This window comes from Phascolarctos cinereus, unplaced genomic scaffold (assembly GCF_003287225.1).
Source record: "Phascolarctos cinereus isolate Bilbo 61053 unplaced genomic scaffold, phaCin_HiC Scaffold_1;HRSCAF=81, whole genome shotgun sequence".
Classification (NCBI taxonomy): Eukaryota; Metazoa; Chordata; class Mammalia; order Diprotodontia; family Phascolarctidae; genus Phascolarctos; species Phascolarctos cinereus.
The window spans coordinates 54,705,349-54,730,153 of record NW_027555514.1 but is presented as its reverse complement, the minus strand read 5'-3'; the positions used below and the strand labels follow the sequence as shown (position 1 = coordinate 54,730,153).

The 24,805-nt window shown below is 40.0% G+C and overlaps 1 protein-coding gene across 1 annotated transcript in view; it reads left to right on the top strand.

Annotated features, from left to right (window-relative positions):
- Positions 1-327: 327 nt before the first annotated feature.
- Positions 328-24,805, top strand: part of CUBN (cubilin) — a 324,592-nt gene continuing 300,114 nt past the window's right edge. The window contains 10 exon segments of the mRNA XM_020966874.2: positions 328-549; positions 1,013-1,142; positions 1,768-1,863; positions 5,727-5,765; positions 7,878-7,979; positions 8,614-8,717; positions 18,047-18,173; positions 19,904-20,072; positions 21,688-21,819; positions 22,674-22,769. Coding sequence (XP_020822533.1) covers positions 428-549; positions 1,013-1,142; positions 1,768-1,863; positions 5,727-5,765; positions 7,878-7,979; positions 8,614-8,717; positions 18,047-18,173; positions 19,904-20,072; positions 21,688-21,819; positions 22,674-22,769 — 1,117 coding nt within the window. The 5' untranslated portion in view covers positions 328-427.

The following is a 24,805-nucleotide window of genomic DNA, read 5'->3' as shown; positions in this document are numbered from 1 at the left end:
TCTTAACTTTTTTGGATTCCAGATCCCTTAGTCATTGAGATCAAAACATGACAGAATTCATTAGGAGAGTTTCTTCCTGGGTGCATTTTTCTGGGTAATTTCCACTAGCTCCTTCTAAAGTAGTTTTCCTCTATTGCAAAGGTCAACCAGATAATGATTAAATCATGTACTACTTAAAGATAGATTTTGACCTCTTGAAAGTTGAAGAGTACCCATTTAGATCTAAGATCATTTACCTCTCTCTTGGGAAAGGTAAAATAGTGAAGATCTCAGGGAGAAGAAGGAGGACTGTGAAAAGTTAGTGGCTCCACAGGGCAAAGTACATTTGCCAAGCAAGCTTGCTGCTCTCCAAACTCACTCAGTCATCTTGCTGGGGAACAGGCTCAGTCTGACTTATCAAACCCTCCCAGGAGGGCTGGCGAGGAGCATGTCTTGGCCAGTTCCCTTTCTTTGTCTTTTGGCTTCTTTATTGATACATACAGGATTAGGTGGTGAATTTGAGCAACTTGAACTGCATCGGCAAAGAAGAAATGCTGACTACCAACAACAGTAAGTACTTAAGTTAACCATTCTTGCAAGTAAGTTAGAGTCACTGCTTGTTTGATTTCATACCTATCTGGACAAACCAATGAAGAATGCAAAATTCAGCTGAAGGAGAACAGAGAAGCAAATGAAATACCCTAAGGAAAATATGTGAGAGCATTAACTTCTGTAATGTCCTCCACTGATATGTTAAAATGTTTCCTAACCTGTCCATATTCCATTAGTTTGCAAATGAACTAAGAGCTCTTGAAATTCAGCTACTTCTCTGTAAGATTTTGCTGGAGAGCAGTTGCAAAGAAGTGGGGAACTGGCGGGGAATCTGGGGGAAACCATTTAATTCAATTTGCTGTACAGGCAAGGAATGAGGATTGGTAAAGTTTCTCAAGACCTCAGTGGAATGCTTTGCTGCCGCAGATAATTCATGACAAATCTACAACCTCATGATACTTTCTCTGTTTTGGGAACATAGGCCTCGTATGACCTCAGAGGGGGGCAACTTAGTATTTGTTACTGGATCTGCCCAAAGCATTGAATTTAGAACTGGAACCCAGGGGAAAATTAAAATTAACGAAGAAGACCTTGGTGAATGCTTAAGTCAGGTAATTTTTTTTCCTTGAGCTTCTGCTATGGTCACGGTGAATGGGGAGCGGGGATGAGAATATATCTCAAAAATGGGGTGAGAAGGAGCCGGTGACTAGAGTCATGGTTCTAGAAGGCAAAACGATATTGCATAGGCTAGGGAAGCCAGGTATAGCTCATAGTTCACAGACATCTGATACAGCCCTAGACTTGGCAAAAATTCAGCAAGAAATGGAAAAGTCCAGTAGTAGTAGACATGAGGGGGTAGGCGATACATGAATGGAGTGTGGAAGATATAGTTTAATGTGTTTCGTTCCCAGTCACAGCCTCCTTACCAACTGTTGTAAGCATTCCAGTCACTTATTAACCTATGCTGGTGTTGTAGGAATATTTTATGGTAAAGCTATTTCATGTGTTGTTATTGAAAATATGAAATCATGTAAAACTGCATCATGGATATTTTTACTTACTCTTCATAATATATGGTATCATTCTGAGTGATATAAGTAATAAAATACAAGACTTTAGTACTTAAAATAATGTACTATTCCTAATTTTTATTAGTATGTAATAAAGGCCTTGTTGTGCACTAATGATGTTTCCCAGAGATTTCAGCATGTATATTCTTTTTTCTTTAAATATTAGATCCAGAAAAACAAGGATGATATTACAGAATTAAAAAGAAGTGGTGCTGGTCTTCCTTACAATGTTTCATATCAAATCACTCACATCAGTTACCAGGTGAGTCCGACATCTCCTTTCTTTCAGTAAATGGCATTTTCCCTTAGATCAAGGCTATTGAGTAATTTCCTTAAAAAGGGGATGATTAGTTTTGGTCTTCAGTTAATCGTGAGCCTTACTGAGCCAAAGTCATAAAAATCTGGGCACCATTGGCTAAGGGCTCTATCTACAAAATGAGATAGGTGGGAAAATAACATGGAGCCTCTAGTTGGGGCCTGCTGCATGTAATGGTCTGGTTTTAATCTGGCCAACAATTATTTGAAAGGATATCAGATTGGTTATTAATCTTGGAGGTGTGGAGATTCCCTGATGTCTGTGGAGATTGGTGATTAGGGAAGTTCAAAGTGAATAAAAAGAACCAGCTAATCAGTATTCCACTTATCATAGGATCTTGCTTAATTTCTAGGATATGTAAGGTAGAAAAGTGAGAATATAGCATAGAAGAATAAAAGGAAGAATGAAATAAGGAAATCCTCAATTTTTCATGCAGATAGTCATACAGAGTTTGAAAGTAAAGAAAATCCTGTGGTTCATTCACACAGTCCTCCCTGTTCTAATACTTAATATTCTTTATCTCTTTGCTCCCCTTAATCCCTCATAGGTTACTACCACTAATAGATTACTACTACTAATCTCTCACCAATTACTACCAATTCCAAATCCATGAGATTACTTTCATCCAGTTCTTCCTCTCTCTTATCATTGCTCTACCCTGGTTCCTGTTTCATATTTCCGTAGCCTCCTAGCAAGTCTTCCTATCTTCACTCTTTCCCAATTCCAGTCTGCCACTTTTAGAATAACGTTAATTTACACACTGGTCTGATCACGTCATTCCTCTGCTAACAAATCCTTTAGTGACTTCTTATTGCCTGCTAGGTAAAGTTCAAACTGATCTGCTTAACATTCCAGACCCTTATGATCCGGGGTCAGTCTTTCTTTTTAAACTGTAGTGCTCAGAAATAGACAAAACACTCCAGATAAAGTTGTTGTTTGTTCTTCGTTCTCGAAGAGGACCATGACATCAAGTGAATTGGCTTTAAGTGAGAGAGGGCTGTGCAAAGTCACCAGCCTCACTTTTTCCTCCAGAGCCATCTGGGTCCAGTGGTAAGATCCAGATCAGGATGACTGGAGATGGCCCCATCCAGATAAAGTATGATGGGGCAGAGTATGAGGGGACTGTCACCTTCTTATTTTTGGAAGTTTTGCCGCTTTTAATGCAGCCTCAAATTGTGTTAGCATTTTGGGATGCCACCTCACACTACTGACTCCTATTGAATTTGCAGTCCACTGAAATCCCCAGATCCTTAGCTGAACAGCTGAATCCATGCCTCCCACTTTATACTCCTAGAGGTGCTTTTTTTTTTATACTGAAGTGTAAGGCTTTACACTTAACCGTATTAAATTTCATCTTATTAGGCTATGTAGCCCAGTATGTTAGCCTGTCAAGATCCTTGGATCTTGATACTGTCAACTTAGCTTGTTAACTATTGTCAATCAGTTAATAAGCATTTATTAGGTACTTACTGTATGCCAGACACTGTGCTATGTGGTAGAGATGCAAAGAATGATTTGCATCATCTCCCCATTTGATGAACATGCCATCTATGCCTTTATCCAAGTCTTTGAGAAAATGGCAAGAGATACAAGGCCAACCACAGCTCCCTGGGATCCTCCCATGGAGATCTGCTGCCACACTGACATTGACCCGTTCACAAACCACCATGTGAGTCTGGCCATCCCTCCACTTCTGAATCCATCTGACTATATTCTCATCTAATCCATTCCTCTCCAACTTCTCTGCAAGAATGGCATGAAATGCTTTGTCAAAAGCTTTGCTGCAATAGCACTTCTCTTAGCTACCAGGTTAGTAGTCCTATCAGAAAAGGAAATGAAGTTAGTTTGGCATGATCTATTCTTGAGGAAGGCACACTGGCTATGTGCAATCACTTCCCTTTCTGGATGTTTGCCAATCTTCTCTTTAATGTTCCTTCCTGGAATTTCCCGTAGAAATGAAATCAAATTCATTGGCCTACAGTTTGCTTTGTCCTCTTCCCTTTTTTTGAAAATTGAGACGTTGGCCCTTATTCAGTTTTGTAATGTGTCTCCCATTTTCCATGATCTTTCAAATATTACTGATCATTGCTCAGCAAATTAAATGCACTTGCTTGAGGTATTTAAGGACCTCAGGTATCATTCATGTGGATCAGGTTATTTGACTTCATCAAGGACAGCTAAGGCCTTTTTTATCTTCTCCTTACTTATCTTTGTTATAAACTCAGTCATTTTTATTCTCTCATTTCCAGAGCAAAGGTTAATTCTCCTTTGAAGATGAAAAAAAAACAAAACAAAACCCAAACCCAAAATATGAATTGAGCAGCTCTGCTCTTTCTTGTTGCCAGTCATTATTACCCTATGCATCCCAAGCAAAGGTCCTCTCCCTTCCTTGATCCTCCATTTTCCACTCAACATAGCTTATTGTCTTTACCTTTCTCATCAACCAGCCTCAGCTTAGTCTCGTATTTAGAATTCCTGACAGATTTTTTAAGACCATGCTTTCGTATCTATCTTCTGTTATGTGGCATGGATTCCATCTTTTATGTATTTTTTTTTAAGATCTAAGTTGGTTGATCATTTTCCTGTGCATCCACATCAATCTCTTTGGGCAAATCCCATTTTTCCTCCTTATTGGAATTGTTTTCTTTTGTGTTTTCATACTTTACACAGAGGATTCCTACCAATCTTCTCTCTACATCATTTGAAATTGACTTTTCCTGAAATCTAGGGTAAATTTCAGACCAAGTCCAGATTACTTCTCCTTCTCTGTCACTAACTCTGGGATAGAATGTTCATTTTCCTTCAAGGATCCCATCAACTAGTTCTTCCTTGTTAGTGAGAATCAGCTCCTGGGTTGAATTTCCCCTCAGTAATTCCTCCATCCTTTTGAAGAATAATACCATCACCAAGCAAAGTCAAGGCATTATTTTCTGTTCTGTTTTTTGTGGAGAGAGAGCTCCTAAAGATGTCTGTATAGTTGAAGTCCCCCCTCATTACTTTATAATGCCTCTGTGTTGTGCTTGTTATATTTGCCAAACTCCTCATCTGTTTTATCTTTCTGTCCAGGTGATCTGTAGTGTTCCTGTTTGATAAAATCACTTCTTTCACCATTGACCACATACTCTTTCTGCCTCATGCTCCCTCCTTCTCATTCTTGGATTTCCCAATATGAGTATACCTTTTTAATATATTGTGCTGCCCCTCTCCCTTTTATAGATCCTATCCAGAGCCATAATCCAATCATAGGTCTCATTCTACCGAGTCTTAGTGGTTTCAGCTCATTTTTCTAGCCTTATCTAGTATCTTGACACTTCACATATTCCATATCCCAGCCAAGCTTTACTCTTCCCAACCCAGACATACTCTGAACAGATTGCTTCTATAAATTTGGTTACTGCTTTATTTATGTCTTGAATGTTTTCTCCATTTCACCTGCTGAATGTCTGTCTGTCTTTAAAATCCAACTCAATTGCTTTTTCTCCAAAACCCATTGCCTACCCCACCTCCCATAGATAACAACTCTTCTAGAGTACTTTGTTTTGTAATTCTAGTGCACTTATGTTTACTAGCTGTGTTTGTGTTATCGCCTAGTAGGGAGTAAAGTCCTTTTCATGGGAAAGGACCATGTCTTATCAAAATTTCGTGTCTTCTGCTATGTGTCTAGCACAGTCTTTTGTTAAGTAGACAATAACTGTGCAGTTAAATTGAGTTCATGATTTTAACAAAATGTGAGTGTTCGATAGAGTTCTGTGAAATGTGAACAGTAATTTATGTCTACAGCACTTTTATTTTTCTGTTTTTCTGCACAGCTTATGGATCTTGAGAGAAGATTTCAAAGCTTAGAGCAGGTAAACATCATGTGTATTAAACACAAAAGTTTTTGTTTTGCTTCAAAAACACAATAGCATCCTTTCTAAAGCTGGTGTCAGGGGACAGACTCACTATGTCATATTAAGGCTTGATTATGAATGACGTTATGGCTCAAGGGACTCAGGAACATAAGATTTTCCACACTGGATCAGCTTCATGGCTCATTCAACCTGTATTTTGGAGGCCATAATTATCCTACTTGACGTAGACCTCAGAGGATAAGAATGTATTCCAAAACATCCTAGTTTTTCTTAATAACCTCTTATAGGTCTTTTATTCATGAGTCTACCTAAGTCTCCAGCTGGTACCGCTTATGGGGTATACGGAGGTTAGAGGCATAGAAACAACAATGCATCCTAGAAATTTGCTACCTACTGTGTAAAATAGAACTTCTGATTGCATGAAATCTGTCTCTTTCACGCTAAAAGGACTACTGTCTTGTTCTGAAATGCTGGTATTTGGTGAACAGTTCTACGTTTGTTCTATCCATAATCTTATTAGAAGAGGCAATGTGGCATGGGTAGAAGGGTGGATAGAATTAGGAAGACAGGTTCGAATCCTGACTCTGACACTAACTGACTACATGACCGTGGGGAAGATAGTTAAGTTCTGTAAGTTGCAGTTTGCTCATTTGTAAAATGGAGATAATGATGCCTGTAGTAGTGACCTCGTAGGGATTTTTGTGAGATTCAAATGAGATAGTATTTATGAATCTCTGGGAACCTCAAGAGTCATACAGAGGGTGTAAAAAAAAATCTTAGTCCAGTTTTAAGCTATTAAAACTTAAAACTGGATGAAGATTTTTGGTTTACCATATTCATATGCATGCACACGCACACACACATATATACACATATATACATATATGCACATCTATGTATATATATGCCAGCAACTTTTATTAGTGATTTAATAGGCTTTCACACTACTGTATCTCTTCTTGGCTGTCATGTTTCTGGAGAAAAGTTGAGCAGATGCCCCATTTTTTGCAGTTTAACTGCTACAGAGCAAGAATGAAAACCAAAGTATTCAACCCAATAGACTTGTCCTGATATTTAGAAGAAGCTTTGCTTTTTTTTTTTTTTTAGCTAGGCAGTGGGGTTAAGTGACTTGCCCAGGGTCACACAGCTAGTAAGTGTTAGGTGTCTGAGGCTGGATTTGAACTCAGGTCCTCCTGAATCCAGGGCCAGTGCTCTATCCACTGTGCCACCTCGCTGCCCCTGCGTGAAGCTTTGCTTTTGTAGAACAAATAATCTTTCAAGGAAATTTAAGAAAACAATCAAAGAATAATTCTCCCCTTCTCTCTCTCTTTTTCTTGGCTTCCCACCCCAACCTTTAACGGAAGTGTGGTTAGGCAGATTGATTCAGCAGTAGAATATTTCCCCAGGTGTATCACTTGCCATATCTTTGGAAGTTTCTCATGAATCCAAAGGTGCTACTGGTCTTAGGCTTAAGAACTGATATTTAGCACTCAGGAAGACTCCTACAGGTTCTCTGGACAAAGCTGAGTCTGTTTTGAATAGAAAGCAATCACTTGACCAATGAAGTGAAGAGTGTATGTAAATGAGACACATTTTATTCAAAGAAGTTTCCAATGGAAAGAGTCCAGGAAGCTTAACCCCACCAAAGAAGGGTAGCAGTGGTGGCTGATCAGATTTCACCTGCTGCGGCAGCACTATGAAGGAAAAGAATAACATAGAAATGCATATGGAGAATTTTCATTTGTTCCCTTGGTCCAACAATAACTTCTGTGATCAATGAATGCCCCAATTGAGTCCGCTTAGATTAAAATTCCCATTTATTCTAGATGTCTAAATATTTATTTCCTTAGATGGGCCATGCTTTTTTAAAGACTAGGAAGAGAATCTGCTTCCAACTGTGGAGTGTATTTGAATGTGAAAGCACTGTGAAATTGTTAATATATTTCAGTGGGAGGAAAAGAGAACTAATTGAGGAAGAATTGGGGTGAATGAACTAAAATCTGTAGGAAGACACATGTGACTTTTTAGGAATGAGTCAGTACCTATCTGGGCATCCTGCTAGTGGCCGTGCCTCAGTCATACCGTCCTCACTGTATTTGCTTCATTCAGACAGTTCAAAGCAAAGTCTGCAGCAGCAACCCCTGTCAGAATGGTGGGACCTGCCTTAACCTACTCGATTCTTTTTTCTGTCTCTGTCCTTCAAACTGGAAGGTGAGTCATTTTGTTTCTTCTTACCCAAACAGTCCATAAAGAGAACCAGAAGCGATGTGTCCCCAGAATGATCAGGATGTGTTTAGTTCTCAGTTGGGTGCTGCCCTGTCATTGGAGCTGATTATAGTTTTCTATCCCAAAATGAAAACAAAGAAAATATGATTAGATAACTCACCGAGTTACCGAGAAATATCCAGAGTGATTGCGCCCATGTGTATAAAAGATGCTTCAGAGATCATGGTGTTTCCACTTGCATTAATGTAAAATTATTGAGCCTGGAATTCGTCTTCCCTTCATCTTCCCCATCCCTCCCCACACCTTTCCTTGGCCTCTGGTGATGATGATGAGAAAACCCTTAGTGGATACAAGAGCTACGGCTTCTTTCCTCAGTCTTTGTTTGCTCACCCTCCTAACTCCTAAATCCTGGGGTGGGATGTCTGTTGCTAAGTAGGATGAGGGTTTGAGGGAAGGATTAACACATGATCCCTGTCCACATTGGAAGGGCTGTTGCTTTGAGCCTGTGTCGGTGAGGGCAGGTCTTTGAAAGTACTGTAGATGCAAGATTGATTTTGGCATACTAAAGCCCTCCTGTAATCCCTGCTGGAGATCAAATTTAATCTTCCTATGAACTCAGGGCCCTGTCTGCTCAGCGGATGTCAACGAGTGTGAGATTTATGCTGGAACACCCATGAGCTGCCAGAATGGAGGCACATGCTTCAATACACCAGGAAGCTACAGGTAATCTTGGGCATTTTTAAAAAATCAGCTTTTCTTGGGGGAGGCCTGGCAGGGAACGTAGTAAGCAGCATTCCCCACCTGTGTCTTCTGTCTCCAGGGAACCAGTAGTGGCATCTACTGATGGTAACATGCCTTTGTTGCCAACGTAATATAGCTATCTCAGGGGGAGAGCTTAATGGTGTTTGATAAAAACAGAGTAACAATCTACACCAGCAAATGAATAGCAATTAGAGGCTGGTAGAATCACTGAGCAGAAGAGGCTTTAGATGAAGGAATCCCCTCTGTGACCTCCCTACCAGGTGGTCACTCACCTTCAGATTGGATAATTCTAGTGAGGGGAAGCTCAATTCAAGGAGGCTCATAGTTCTAATTTCATGAAAATTCTTCCTTCTAAGATGTTAGAATCCTAGATTTACAATTAGAAGAGAATTAGAGACCATTAAGTCCAACCTCCTCATTTTACAGATGAGGAAACTGAGGCCCAGGAAGGTTGAGTGGCTTGTCTTGTGAAGCCCAAATCTGGTTACCTGGAATTTCTGCCTATTGCCTCTGGTTCTTCCCTTTGGAGTTTCACAGAATTCGTTTGGTCCTTGAAATGACTAAGAATTTAGAGATAGTTTCTCTTGACTTTCTTCTCCAGCTTAAACTTCGTCATCTCTATTTTCTTCACAAGTCATGCTTTCCTAGACAGGTCACCATCTTGAAGGATGAGAGGGCACAGTCCCTTTCCTCATCCTACTGAATTGACTGAATTGTCCCCGTAGACATGATTCTAATCAGACTGATTGGGGCTGGTATTTATCAGTGACTCATCCCAATAATCTCAAAAGCTTTGCCCAATATCCTGATTCCCAGAGAAAGATGCAGATGAGTAAAATCCTATGGAGAGATACTATTCTTCAGAACACAAGGTTCACTGACACAGAGGGAGACATCAAAAAGATAACCTGGGTGGAGTATTAGCCACTGAGGGGTGGAGTTCTCCAGAGTACCAAGTTCTTTATGAGTCTTTTTTTTTTCAGCATACTGGGCCTATCATATTGCCACATGGCACAGTGGATAGAGTGTGGGACCTAGAGACAGGAAGACCTGAGTTCAAATCCTACCTCAGACACTTAATAGCTGGGTAACAAACCACATCATCTCTGTGCCTCAGTCTCTCCATTTATAAAATGAGGATAATAATAGCATCTATCTATAGGGTTCTCATCAAGATTAAATGAGATAACAAATAGCAATAGATAGATAGATGATAGATAGAAACCTTGTAAACCTTAAAGTACTTTGTAAATGTTAGCTTTTATTACTGTTATTATTATTATTATTATTATTGTTCCTCCTCCTCCTCTACGTCCTTCTACTATGACTGCTACTATCACCACCACTACTACTTCTACTACCACTACTACTACCACCACCACTACTACTACTACTACTACTACTACTACTACTACTACCACCATTACTACCACTACTACTACTACTACCACCACTACTACCACCACTACCACCACCACCACCTCCACCACTACTACTACTACTACACTACTACTACTACTACTACTACTACTACTACTACTACTACTATTACTGGTGTCAGACCTTTCCATTTACTAGTTTGTAAAACTTATCCAAACTGTTTTCAGGTAGTTATGGTGGCAAATGAGCAACATGCATCCTCTTCTGTTGTCTGCAAGGCAGCTTTCAACCGGCCATTCATCTATATCTGTGCTCCCTCAGCTAGGTGCCTGCTAGCTATCTGGCATCACAGAGTGTCACTGAATGTCAGGGTTGAAGTGACCTCAGAGATCAGCTAGTCTGACTTGTATTTTGTACAAGAATCCTTCCTACAGCATACATGACAACTGATTAAACACATTTTCCTTGAAGACTTCAAGGAAGGGAGAACCTGCTCCTTTCTGAGGTAGTTCATTTCTAATTGTTAAGACATTTTTCCTGACAGCAGGATTAAATTGCATTTTTTTATCCTTTGCTGCTGGTTTAGTCCTCTGGGGCCAGGCAGAAATAGTCTGATTCCTCTTGCATGTAACAGTCTTTCAAATATTTGAAGAAGATGTCATGTCCCTACTGTTTTTTTCTCCTCTGTACTAGATATCACCTTCCTTCAAATCCTTTTTGTGTAGCATGAACTCAAGGCTACTCACTCTCCTAGTTTCCCTCCTCTTAACACTCTCCAGATCAGTAATACAGTTCCTGAAATGTTGCATCTGAAACTTAAGCAAAATAGTTCTCGTGTGATTTGACCAGAGCAAAGTATGTTGGGATTTCCTTGTCTTGGACACTATGGCTCTTACTTCAGCCCAAATGTCACTTTCTTGTCCACTGAATATACTCTTGACCCATTCCAATGACCCATAGCCCCAGGATGGTTTTTCAGATGAACAGTCTAGCCATACTCTCCTCATCCTTTACCTAACTGATTTTTTTGCACCCAAGTATAAGACTCTACATTTATCTCTAATAAATTTCATTGTATTAAATTTAACCTCGTGTTTTAGTCTGTAAAGCTTGAGATAAAGGAGAACCTTGGGACGCCCCCTTCTTCTTCCCCAGTATAAAAGATGTTGCCAAGGAAAGGGTGCTGAGCAAACCAAACTATTTCCTCAGCTGTTGCTGTTCTCCCCGGGGTCATTTGCTTTCTTTATTTCTGCTCCACATTTCCTTTACTCTGGTTTTTCTTCTCAGTTCAGTTCAATTTAATTTGGCAGACATTTATTAAGCACCTTGGGTGTGTAAGGCAAGAACTATGTCTCTTATAGCTTCTTGTGACTTTCTTGTCACTTACTTTACTGCTCATTTCCCAAGGAACCTATGCATTGATATCTGCCTTCTTATCCTTCTTATGCCTGCTATATTGCCTTTCTATCTCTAGTAAATTCTCCTTTTATCCTTTGGCTCAGATGCTAAACCAATAATTATCTGTCCACAACTTCTCCTTTTCTTTGAGTTATACTATGGAACATGTCCTTGCTGAGTTCTTTACTTTGTATCTGCCTCTTTTCATCTCTGGCCTGGGTGAGAGACAGAAGGTACCTTACCTGTTACCATCATATCGGGGGCTGCTGGCAGATATTGATTGGAGGTGGAATTAGCGCAGGGTAGCAGTATTCCATTATATTCATGTGCCCCAATTTGTTTAATTATTCCCCAAATGATGAGCACTTATTTTGTTTCCAGTTCTGTAGTACTATTAGGTCCTCTTTTCATAACTTCTCTCAACATTGGGCTTTAATTTCCTATTCATATTGCTTGTTTTAGTTTGAAAATTATTTTCCTTGTTAGAAAAAATGGAAGCAAAATACTGTAGGAATTGAGAGTTCTGCCTTGTCAGTATCTTTCATTAACGTGAACATATTTATTCCCTAAGCCATGTTCTCATTCTGCTTGTTCATCTTATTCTGAATATAGTTTAAAAGTCTATATACATATATATTTTCTGTATACATATAATTTTTTGCAAGCCTCAGATTATTCTGGATTCTAGCCGTATTTCATTGAAATTGTAGGAGGAAATGACCAAGGGTTCAATCCACATGTAAGACCAGAAATGTTCATCTCTACTGATAATTTATGATAAAGTTAGCAGCTTTTGATTTAAGATATATTCACTACAAGCTGCCACTGCTTTTGCAATTCTTACTTGGGTGATATCTGGAACCTAACCTTTTTGCCTTATCTTTAATTCTGCAGAAAGTATGATCTCTTATTATCTGTTTCCAGGAGTTTATTCCTTGCAGATATTCTTGACAAAAAGCCTCAGGTCCGGATATTACTTCTGCTTTCCAGCCTTATTTGGCCTTGTTAACCCCGAGAAGGCAGACTTAATTAGGGTCTCCACTTCATCAGTAGTATGTTGGCAACTTGAGATGCAGCGTAGCTTATGGGCCGTGGCAGGAGTTATGCATTTTTTGTGTCATGGATCCCTTTGGCAATCTTGTAAAGCCTGTGGCTTCCTTTTCAGAATAATGCCTTTAAATGCATAAAATAAACATAAAATACGGTCACACAAATATTAAAAAAACAAGCAAACAAATTCACAGACCACAGGTTCATAATGTCTCAGCTACGGCAAGCCAGCCAATACCTAATGAGGTGACATAAATTCTGAAAGTAGGAAGAGACCCATACGTTATGCTAAAGCTTTCTACAATGCCTTATGATTTTCTTCTGCAAAACAGAAAAGGAAAAAAACAAGACAACCTCTTTTTCAACCTCCACAACTATTTGCTGGCATTCCACTGGTGTTAGAATGCTTTGTCATTATGTTTAGGGATTTCAAAAAAATGTCCCCATTCAATTCATGCTGTTTGTACCCAGTAAGTTAAAACTGTTGTGGGGCATAGAGATTGAATTTCCAGGGTGGTACAGTTATTCCTAGACATTTTTTAAAAAAATGTTATTCTAATAGCAAACCCTCAAGTGAGAAGTCACTGGTGTGGCTTCAGGACTCAGTCTATGCATAGGGATGAGATTCGCTCCTGTGGTTTTTCCTGTGGGGAAACCATCAGCTTCAGGGATCCACCCCCAGCACCTAGGGGAGGGGGGAGGGAGGTGTCATATTACTTAAAACAAATTTCCTACTTTTTGAAAGGGAGCAGTGGCCCAGGTGGACAAGTGGATAGACTTCTTTCTGAAAACAAGAAAATAGGCAGAGATGCAAAGGCAAATAAATGCCTCAGTGATTAGTTTGTGAAATTTGCATGATGAAACTCTAAAACTCAGGATCCTTGCTTGGGCTCCATTAATTATGTGAGATTAAAGTACCCTTCATGAAAAAAAAAAAGAAAAGCTTTACTGAGCTTAGAAAACCCTTTGGGAAATAGAAGCAGAAATTCAGCAAAGACAGAGTGCATATTAAGTCAGGCCAGGCCTTGCAGACTCGGTCTTTGTGACCAAGTTTTACACTGAGCATTGCGGCTCAGTCACTTAGAAATCGAGGTTCCCCCCACTAACCTTGTGAGAAAATCAAAGTTCTGTTCCTCACAGATCACAGGAGGCCTAACCTTTTTTGTGCTGCAGACTCCTTTGGCAGCCTGGTGAAACCTGTGGACCCCCTTTTCAGAATCATGTTTGTTTCATACCATTCATTCTTGAAGGAAATGCTAAATTTCAATTAGGTTAGTGAAAAAGGCAATTTTTGTTTCCCATCCAACTTCACAGGCCCCCTGAAATCTGTCCATGGACCAGGAATCTGTGGATCCCTTATTGTAGAAGGAGGAATGGGATTCATGATTGTCAACTCCTTAAAGAGATACGGTGCTTTATAAGTGCTAATGAGGAATAGGCCCCATTCCACTCTCCCTGGCAAAACGGTAAACATTTCTACCTCAGAGGATAAGGAAAATAGCAGAGTGAAATCATTTATTATCACTGAAGCTCTCTCTTGTACCAAGAGGCCCTGCCCTGAGCAGCTTCAAAGGGGCCATGCAATAATATTTTACTACCTCTCAGTGCTGTTCTGGTCCCTGCCCCAGAGAGCAGGCTCTTTTTGTTGGTCTGATTACTTTGGATTTAATTCATCCCCTGGGACCTGGGCTCCTGGCATCCAGCTATCACTTCTAGACCTTTGACTCAGTTTAAAAGGCTTTGTAGTTTTTTTCATTCCTGGAGAATCAGAATGATGGAGATGGGGGAGGAAGGAGGTAGCCTTAAAAACCCTTGTAAAACTAAAAGGATGGAGCGTAAGCCACCCTTGCCTTCTAACAATCAGGTGGTAGTTAGGTTTTAAACTACAGCCTCTGTACGAGTGCATCAGCTAGTTAGCTAGTTGTATTAAGATTGGATTGGATTTGGTTCACACCAGTTCAGCTGTAACTGTAGAAGTGTATTTGACTTCTCCTGAGTTCCCAAATGTTCTTGAACTTGGGGTACAAGTACAGAATATTAAGTGGGAGACTTTTTTTGATAGCCATTTCTAGCTTAGCCTGAAATTGTGCTCCTTGATCAACCACCTTATTATGTTGGTGTTTGTTCAGTTGTTTCAGTTGCGTCCAACTCTTCATGACCACATTTGGGGTTTTTTTTGGCAAAGATACGGGAGTGGTTTGCCATTTCCTTCTCCAGCTCATTTTTATAGATGAGGAAACTGAGGCAAACAGGGTTAAGTGATTTGCCCAGGGTCACATAGCTTGTACATGTCAGAGGCCAGATTTGAACTCACAAAGGTGAGTCTTCTTGACTCCAGGCCCAGCACCGTGCCATCTAGCTGCCATGTTTGGGGTGTATAGGGTGTTCAGGGAATACTAGCATCTCTGGTGTGAAGACTTGCCAAGCCTCTTTCAGGGCTGCTCATCAACTTCGGTATCTACCTGGCACTCTCTCATCTGTGGCTCCCAGAAGCTGTAGCATGTACAGTGGCCACATTCAGTAAAACTGTCTTGGCAGGTAGGCTAAACCAGGTTGAGGGTAACCAACAGGCCTCAGACCCATGGGTGAATTAGGGCGGATGTCTACCTCAAGCATGTAAAGACTTCCCCTCATGGAATGGGCAGGGAAGAGTAATTTGTTCAAACCACCGTGAAGGTCGTCGCTGAAGCAGATGCCATAGAGCCCTTAGAGCTTAGTCAGACGTCAAAGACTCCAACATCATCCACTGCATCCTGGGCCATCACCAGATGTCCCACCTTTTGTCTTGCCACTGGATTTCCATATCTGTGGAAGAGAGAGTGAGGCTGATGGCTTTGTGCCTCACTTAAATACAATTCACACATTGTGAGAGTCAGGACATCACTCTGTAATGTCTTTGGTTCTCTTCAAAAGGAAGGACAAACAACAATATTGGTGTTCAATAATTAAGGCAGGAGTGAAAGTATTTTATGTGAATAGAGCTTACGATCTTTTTCTCCCTAAGAGACATGCCTCTAAGTATGATTATTTGTAAGCAAATAAGACACAAGCTTAGGCACTGCTTAGAAAATACAGTGTGTGTGAATACAGATGTTTTTATGGGAGGCAGTGCAGTTAAGTGGGAATTCCAAAGGCTTTTGGGTCAAGGAACATGTGTTTGAATCCTGGCTGTGGCATTTATTATTTGTGTGACCTTGAGAAAGTTGTTTTGTTTCTCCCTGGACCTTTGTTTTCTCATTTGTAAAATGATGTTTTGAAGTCTCTTCCAGCTCTGATGTTGTTAACGGGGTTTCAGTTCCAGCTCTTGTACTTACTGCCTTATGTGACCTGGGGCCAATCATTCAACTCCTGTGGGCCCGAGTTTCCTCATTTGTAAACTGAGGGGCTGGACCAAATGACCTTGAAGGTCTGCTCCAGCTATAAATTTACCATCTAGGAACACAGAGACGCAAGGGCTTCCTATTGACTGTGCTGCACTGCTCTGTAGGGTTCGTAGTGCTTTCCCTGAACTACCCACATTTTGGGAATAACTGAGAAAAATTTATTTTGCTTCAACATAGCAAATAATATTGTCAGCCCTTACTTTGGCAGGAATGATAGAATACTCAGGTCCAGGAGAACAGAATTTAGTCTCCTTGAGGGCAAGGAGTTTCATCTTTTTCTTTGTATTTCCAGAGCCTGGCACATGGTAGGTGCTTATTCAATGTTTGTGGAATTGAATTATACTTTCTTTGCCATACATGGCAGGGATCGAATTGCCAGTACTTTGTAATCCCAACAATTCAATCAATTCCTATAAGAAATAAGGGGGAGGGAGGGAAGGAAGAAGGGAGAGAAAGAGAAGCAGAGAGACAGAGAGAGGCAGAGAAAGAGAGATGAAGAGTGAGTCTGTATGTGGGTTTGGGGATTCATAATTGAATTTCCTTCCTAGATCCAGTGATTTGTGGTCATTCATCTATGTCATTGTCTTAATGAGAAAGGCAACCTTGGAAAACACGAAAGTACCATTTACTAATGAATGTTAAATCATTATATTTGTTTTGGGATGTCTATGCTAATGCTGGATTGGACGTCTTTCTTAAGGGTTACAATCTGTTTTGATTTTTCTAGTCCTTACCTACTGATATTAGGAGCTCTCCATGTTTATAAGTATTCAAAGCAAACCAAAGCAAACACTCTGTTCCCAAGTCTCTACAGTCCACTAATATCTCTTCTATCAGCTTACCATGGTATTTGCAGTCTTCACTATTAGAGAATCATTTTATGGGTTGATGACCTTACTTTAGCAGCAGAAGATCAGCAGAAGATTCCTTTTATGCCTGAAAAGTTTTGTAAAAAAAAAAAGATATGATCAAGTTTTTAAGAAGTCATCTAACGACTTAAGTATTATTTTTCTATCATCCTTATAGATGTAAAATGAAACCAGAAATTTTAGGAAGTCAAGATATTTACTAAGACCTCATTTTATTTGATTATTTATCAATTAAGCTACTGCAAAAACAAATCCACCTTCTGCCAACAAAAGTCATTATTTAGTTGTCATTGAATATCTAGAATTATAGAATGTTATAATTGGGAAGGACTTGGTTGGACTTTAGTCCAACCTCGTTTTATAGATGAGATGATAAAAGAGAGGGCTAGGGAAGTGAAAGAACCCTGGGGTCAGTTGGAGTAAGGAAGTTCAAGTTCTGAGTTCAAGTCCTGCTATCTTTGACACGTAACCTGTTGCATAGGGAACATCACAGCATTTGGAGTCAGAGGAGCTAGGTTTAATTTCTGGCTTAGCCACTTTATTATTTGTGTGACTTTGGGTAAGTCACATCCTCTCTGGTCTCATTTCTTCATCTGTAAGACAAAGGTGTTGACGCCTCTAAGGTCCTTTCTGGCTCTAAATATATGATCTTATCATTCTATTACACATTGGCTGTGTGATTCTAGGCAAATTACTTAATCTCTGGGTGGCCCAGACAACTCTGAAGACTATAGATTGCCGATCAGTTGTTCATCTATATTGAAAGGTGGAGTATTCTAACTAGGTATTCTCTATATCAATGTAATCATAGGTCTTAACCAAAAAAAAAAATTAAATTAAATTAAAAAGGGATGGGTGGGTTTTATAGCATACTACCAGTTCCTAGAAATCTAATCTTGGGAAACTCTGTCTAGTGACCTGGCATATTTGGAATTTTCAGCATCAGTGTGACCTTGGTAATGAATCAATGGCCCCACTGGTGTTGGATTTTGCTTGCTTCCACATTCAACCCACTGGACCATGCAGTCTCTGTAAGCAGACTTTCCCCTCTGAGACCTAAATCTGTAGCTCTCTATTGCTGGCCTCTTATTTCACAGTTAGCTTTTAACATCCCTGACTTTCAATTCAAATTATTTTTTGTCCTGGTGCTATAAAGTTGACCATGTGTTCTTGAACGTTTTGTGGCATGATGGTATGATGTCCTCAACAGCTGTACCTGCAAACCTGAGAACTATGGGCCTCAGTGTGCTTCCTCGTATGATGATTGTCGCCAGGGCTCGAAAGCTCTCTGTACGCATGGCATCTGTGAGGATTTGGACCGTGAGCAGGTTGAGGTGGTGAGTTATTTCTCCTAGGGCTGCTCCTTCTCAGGTATAACTCCGTGAGGAATTCACTATGTAGAACATCGAAGACTTTCCATTCCGAGTTCATGAATCTGCGAATCTTGGCCTCTCCCCTCTTGTGATGACTAACAATTAACACAATGTCAAAGTTATGCAGATGTCAAAGTGTCAGAGTGACACAGATCCTTGACTCTACTGGCAAGGTATGGTTAATATGGGTTTCTGGTTTTTTACAGCTGGTTTTTTGAGGCCATGGGAATACTGGAGCCACTGGCCTCTCCTGATAGAGTATGAGCTCCTTGAGGGCAGGAACTGTTTTAATTTTTGTATCCCAGTACCTAGTATAATAGATGCCTAGTAAATAAATATTTGTTGACTAATAAACCATATGGAGCTCAGGGTCCTGGCAACCTTGCCAGCCTCAGGACAAGTGTGTCCTAACTCTCGTAAGGTGGGCGTAGCCCCTGCCCATGCTTATGCCCAGTATATATGCAGACATTATATGGATTAGGACCAGAAACACTATTTCATTTGACTGCCCTGATTTATGTGGTGCCTTCTCTTGGAAGGAATATCTTCCAAGGAGTACCGTGGCCGATGACATGTTGGTAATTTGTTAGGGATTCTCCTGGCAATAGAAAGAAGTGGAATCCATTTGGGCAGCAAAAAATAGAATCCTGAGATTCAGAATGACTATATTAGGATAGATTAGATTGTAAACACTCTGGGAAGGAGAAGTGATTGAGAGTGTCGTCTGTATCTTCTGAGGTTGCCTAGGACAACACTAGCACTGTGCCTTCCAAATGGCACATGCTCAGAAGATAGGGATTGACTAAAGGAATGAGGGAAATCAGCCAGGATATCTCAGATGCCTCTGTTCTGAAGACAGGAGCCATTTTGGTTCTTCTGTCCGTGGATACTGGCTTTTAGAACATTCCCAGATTCTCATAGAACATGTTTGAGAAAGCGGCCCCCTCTTCCCTGAGCTTCTACTGGCTTCCTCTTTTTAAGTGGCCTTGAATTCTGTTTTTGAGTGTGTTTGGAAGAGCGTGTACTAATGAATTATGTTGCTCTGTTTTACGCTGGGTTTGGGGAATGTCATGTGCAAACTTATGGTGGCCTATCTGCAAAGATGCAAAATGAAATGAAGTCTCACCTTCTGGTTTATGAGAGGATGGAGGGGAGTGAAGTCTTGCCACTCCAGGCTGCTCTGGAGGAGAGTTCTTCATTTGTTGGCAAAAACATTGCCAGTTCTATTTTTTCGGATGCATTCCACATTTTACCCACGTGACAGCAAACTGCTCCCTCCAATTTCCCTGTCTCAAGGGAAAACAAACTGAGTTGACTTCTAGGAGCCTGTGCCTACATGGGTGTTTTCCCCTTAAATACAGAGTAGACCGAGTGGATTGACTTTAATTATATTGAGTTACAGCTCTCGATTCTTGTTGCTTTTTCTCCGGCATCTTTTGGGCAAATGATAGGTTTCTCTAACTTCTCCAGCAAAGACGTTTCCTTTTTTGTATGGCCATGCGTAAATGCTTAACTGTATGAGAAAAAGGGAAGAAGAGAAGCGCCTCCATTGGCTCCTGGAAAGGAGAGCCAGATGATAAATAGTCTGCCGCACCTCAGTGGAGAGATTGTTTTGTACAACTTAAAGTTCAATATCAACAGGAGTTTTTATTATTACTGATCCTTTTCATTTGTGCTCATACTCATTCTCCTAGCCTAAGTATACATGCATCTGTGATGCTGGATGGAGGCCAGCTCCCAATGGTACTGACTGCATACATGATGTAGATGAGTGCAGTCTTCCAGATCCTCCCTGTTCTCAGAATCCTTTGGTGGAGTGTGTCAACACCCAAGGCTCTTTCTACTGTGGGCCCTGTCCAGTAGGTAAGGTATTTTTTCCTTCAACCAGAGGGTTAATGGTGATGTGTGTTGGTGCTCAGAGGCTAGGGAGGTGACATTCTGAACCACTTTTACCTCCAGTAGCACCATGAATGAACATAGTACTTTTATTTGGAGGAATTCAAATTGCATGGGCCATTTTCACTTAATCTCAGCTTACTTTAGCGAAGTGACAACTGAGATATGATCAATATAGATATATATTTAGACTGTGACAGAACTGGCCATCAGGCCTGTGGTCTCATATGACTTTGTGTTGAGTAGAAATAGAAATCACCTCACTGACTGGGCCTCAGTTTCCTCAGCTATAAAATGAGGGGTTTGCATGAAGTAGTTTTTAAGGTCTTTCCAGTAATAAAATTCCATGATTCTACGATGCTCAGGGGAGCTAAAATAGATTTTTAAAAAATCACTTGAGTACCACAATGCCTACATCATCACATAGATGAGTATGTTTGAATACATAGAACACCAATAGATCTTCATATGTAAAATTTTCTTTCACTAAGTCTGATATTATCCTTTGAGGCTGGTTCTTTTATCTATGGGTAAGAATACTCCTTTAGAAAATAATTCCTTCTCCACCTCTGCTTTGGAAAGAAGGAAGTGTTTTCTCCTTGCTGTGCACATGCATGTGCGCATACACACACACACACAGAGTCATTCTCCAGTGAGTGGAATGATAGTCACTAATTCTCTGTCTTCTCAGGGTCCATCTGCCACATGTAGATGGGCAAGGAAAGAAAAAAAGGGAAGGAGGGAGGGGAAGAGGGAACAAGAGAGAGTGAGAGTGAGTGAGTGAGAGAGAGAGAGAGAGAGAGAGAGAGAGAGAGAGAGAGAGAGAGAGAGAGAGAGAGATTTTTATCTCTAGTTAGTATGTAGTGAAGAATCACATATGTAAATTTCTAAAGCCTTCTTTGGAGGTTGTTTGTGAGATATGCTCCAGTTCTTCAGTAGAGACTTGATCTCATCAAGGTGGGTACTCCCTGAAATGCTGTAGATCTCACAGCTCATTTACACCTTCTGATCTTGTGAGATTCTAGTCCACAACCTCCCATACAAATTCCACAAAGAATCCACCCAGCACATTGAAAACCTTTTTGTAGGTGTTTGAAATTCCGGGTAACAGTTCCATCTTCAGGCTCTCTACCTGCTAATTCTTGCTATGGCCTCTTGACCAGCCCACTTCCTCCTTTTCCAATCATGTACTTCCTTTGATAGCTTTTATGCCTCTTCTTGAAAATGTCACCATTCATACTAGTCTGCAGCCTGTTTACACTCACTATAAGAATGTCCTTCACCCCCTGGGTTTTCTGCAGCCCCTTTGGAAGGTATATCACACAAAAGAAGAGCAGCAGAAAACAATTTGAGTTAGGTAACATTCAAAGTACCAGTAACATTTTGTTTTTGAAAGAAACATCTTTTATATCTCAACCAAATGAACTTCAACTTCAACTGCAAACAGGTTTGTGTTTATAACTCGAGTCACATTTCTTAGGTGGCCTAAAATCTCCAGATAGGAGTCATTGGCCATTGACTTGGAAAGCCAGAATGTCCAAGGTGTAAATATGCTTTCTAAACCTATTTTTCATTGTCACAGGCTGGAAAGGAAGTGGTTACATCTGTGAAGATATCAACGAATGTGAGATTGACAATGGAGGGTGTTCCGTGGCCCCCACGGTCCAGTGTATCAACACCGCTGGATCCTATCAATGTGGCTCTTGTCCTTCAGGTGAAGCATTCACCAAACCCCCTGCTCCTCTCACAGCAAAACAGACATCTAGGAAAAGAGTCAAACTTACCAAAAAGGGAATTCACTTGTCAGTCCCCTTTAGAATACATTTCAGGAAACCAATACTATGGAATACTTTGAAGGCAGAAATAAATTTAACTTAATTTAATTGATGGGTTCAGGCACATCAGTGTTACCATAACTTATGGGAAGGTCATGCATAGCCTTGTATTGTGATGCTAATGGAGACTGCTATCTTTGTTCATGTTGTAAAATATCCATTTGGATAATATAGGAATAAGAGCTTTGAAAGACTGTATGTGAGATGTCAGACATATGTAAATAATAAACATACTTTTATGATGATTTAGATGATAAACCACATGGGTTGTCTTTCCTGAAAGAAATCGTAAACACATTGTTATTTTCTAAATACATTATGCTATTCAATAAAATGGTCAGAGAGTCCTGAGTCATAAAACAAAACTGGCATCTTAATACCATAAAATAATGATAACACTTTGGGGTTTTGAAGCGCCTTAGAGCTAAGAACCTTGAAGTTATCATTCCAAAAAGGATTCTTTAGAATTCAACTTAAACATCAGTACTTCTACTTATACAAACTTTTTTAAAAAATAGAAACAGTCTAAGCATTTGTCTACCTAATTCAGTTATGAATTCTCTGTTGCTCTGGTTTTTACCATTATTTTGTTCTATCACTTTATACATGTTACACTTGGATGAAAGGAGAAATCTGATTCAGCTGCTTCATATTCTGGGGTTTTTCATCCTGGAATATTTATTACTTTGTCTTAAAATAACTTAAAAAATAACTATGTTCTTAATCTTATCAGGTTACCAAGGGAATGGAAAAGTGTGTACCCCAATAAATATCTGCTTACAGAATAATGGAGGGTGCCATCCGAATGCTTTATGTACCCCTGGTCCAGGTAATATCATATGTCCTCTTCTAGTGCTGGATTTTTAAATCTTAGTCTTTATGACAACTCTGCAATTTGGTGATAGATTATTTGAAATGACAACCCCTTAGTCTGGAGCTTCTTGGCTTGGGCCTGCAGGAGGAATGATCCCTTGTAGTGACCTCTACCCTTGGAAAATAAATGTAGAGTTAGGTACCAATTATGGGCCATTCCATTTTAAGAACGACGTTGTTGATGGTGTGATAAACATCAGTAATTCCTGCTATGCCGCTTTTTTCTTTTTTTTTTTTATGGATCTGTTATATCATTAACTTCAATACCCACTCAGCCAACGTAGACCATGTTCCCTTTCTGTCCTCTCCTTCTCTGCAGACCACAATCCCTTCACATCTTCTCCACTCTCATAGTTTGTGTCCATATCTTTCTGTAATTCCTCCCAAGAGGATCTACCCAATGCTAGTGGGAGCTTTCATCTGTCTTTTGTGGGCACTGTGTAGGGGCTGGGCTTTCAGTCCATCTTTCCTCACTCTTGCTATACAACTGGCAAATCTTTTCTGGTCAGTTTTGTCTTTGATGATTTTTGTCTAGGACACTTATTTTGCATGTAAGTCATTAATGACAATATGTTTACAGCCTGTTTTGAAGGGGACAGTAAAGTAAGGAAACTAGTCATTCCACACAGTAAATATGTAGCAACAGAGGGCCAATTAAGATGACAGAATTTTCCAAAAAATCTAAAGATTATTGCTGGTCTGTGTTAAAGCTCTGTAAAAATAACTAAAACAAAGCATCTACACTAAAATAAGTATATAAAGTTGGATGTATACTAGTTAGGCAATTTTTATAGATCAATATAAGTTATAATTCTTATTCAATGTATAGAATCAGATGAAGAATTAGTCCTCATTTCTCCTTCCCCTCCTTTTTTTCTAGTTGCATAGTCCACAAAATCTGATGACTGTCTAGAAGCCAGGATTATATTTCCTTTTCAACAATTCCACAACTGAGTTAGTCTTTTTAGTCATTTAAACAGCCAAAATCACAGTACAGTCAAAGCAATCTAAGAAATATGTGTGATTGGAATTTGTTAAGCTTCTAAAGAGAAATCTTCGTGAGGATTAAGGGAAATGAGAGAAGGCCCTGGTCATTCTTAAGAGAATAGGGACCATTCATTCCCAGCTCATGGAGGAGTTTCTGTCTGGTTTTCTTCGTGAGGCTCAAAGCAAACTCCTGGGATATTTATCAGGAATTCCTGAGAAATTAATGCAAATTCTGGGAAATGTAATCCTAAATATGGAAACCCATTGCAGTAGCATGATAGGAAATGCAATGGGTCCAGAGGCAAAATTAGTGGAAAAGTGTAAATCATGGCAATGTATTGATGACAGCATTGGAAGGAATAGATAGGCAGGCTAATGATTTTCTGTAGCAAAATGTACCTTCCCAGACACCCGACTGACTGGTGCCTCGGTAGAGAATGTTTTCACTGTGCCTGTTGTTTGTTGGTTTTTAAAACAACACATTTGATTCTATTCAACAAAGTACAGCTTGAAAGGCTTTCCTCACCCAAGGTTTTCTCCCTGCCTTTTACTATAGGGATAACTTCCTTCAGAGATCTGGCTGAGGGTAATCACCAAGAGAGGAATAAGACAGGGAGGCAGATGGTCACCCAAGGCAGAGCTGTCAAACATGCAGCCATGTGGTCTGCAACCCTTCCTAGAGCAGTCCAGACCAGATTAAAATGTAATTGAGAAATATTTAAGAAAGACAAATAAAAATACAATAAGAGATAAATCACATTATGTTTTAAAACTAAGTCAGTATGTGGACCTCAGGGATCCTCATCTATGGAGTAGTGGCTCACCATTTCTATTTAGATTGGACATCAGTGATTTAGATTATCTGCCGATACCATAGAGAATCTCCCACACAGAACCTAAAGATAGACGAGATTCTCCATCTGTAGGGAAGTTCTCCAAATGTCCCTACATGAAAAATCCCCCACATTAGAATGGAAGCTTCTTGTGGGCAGGGACTGTTCCACT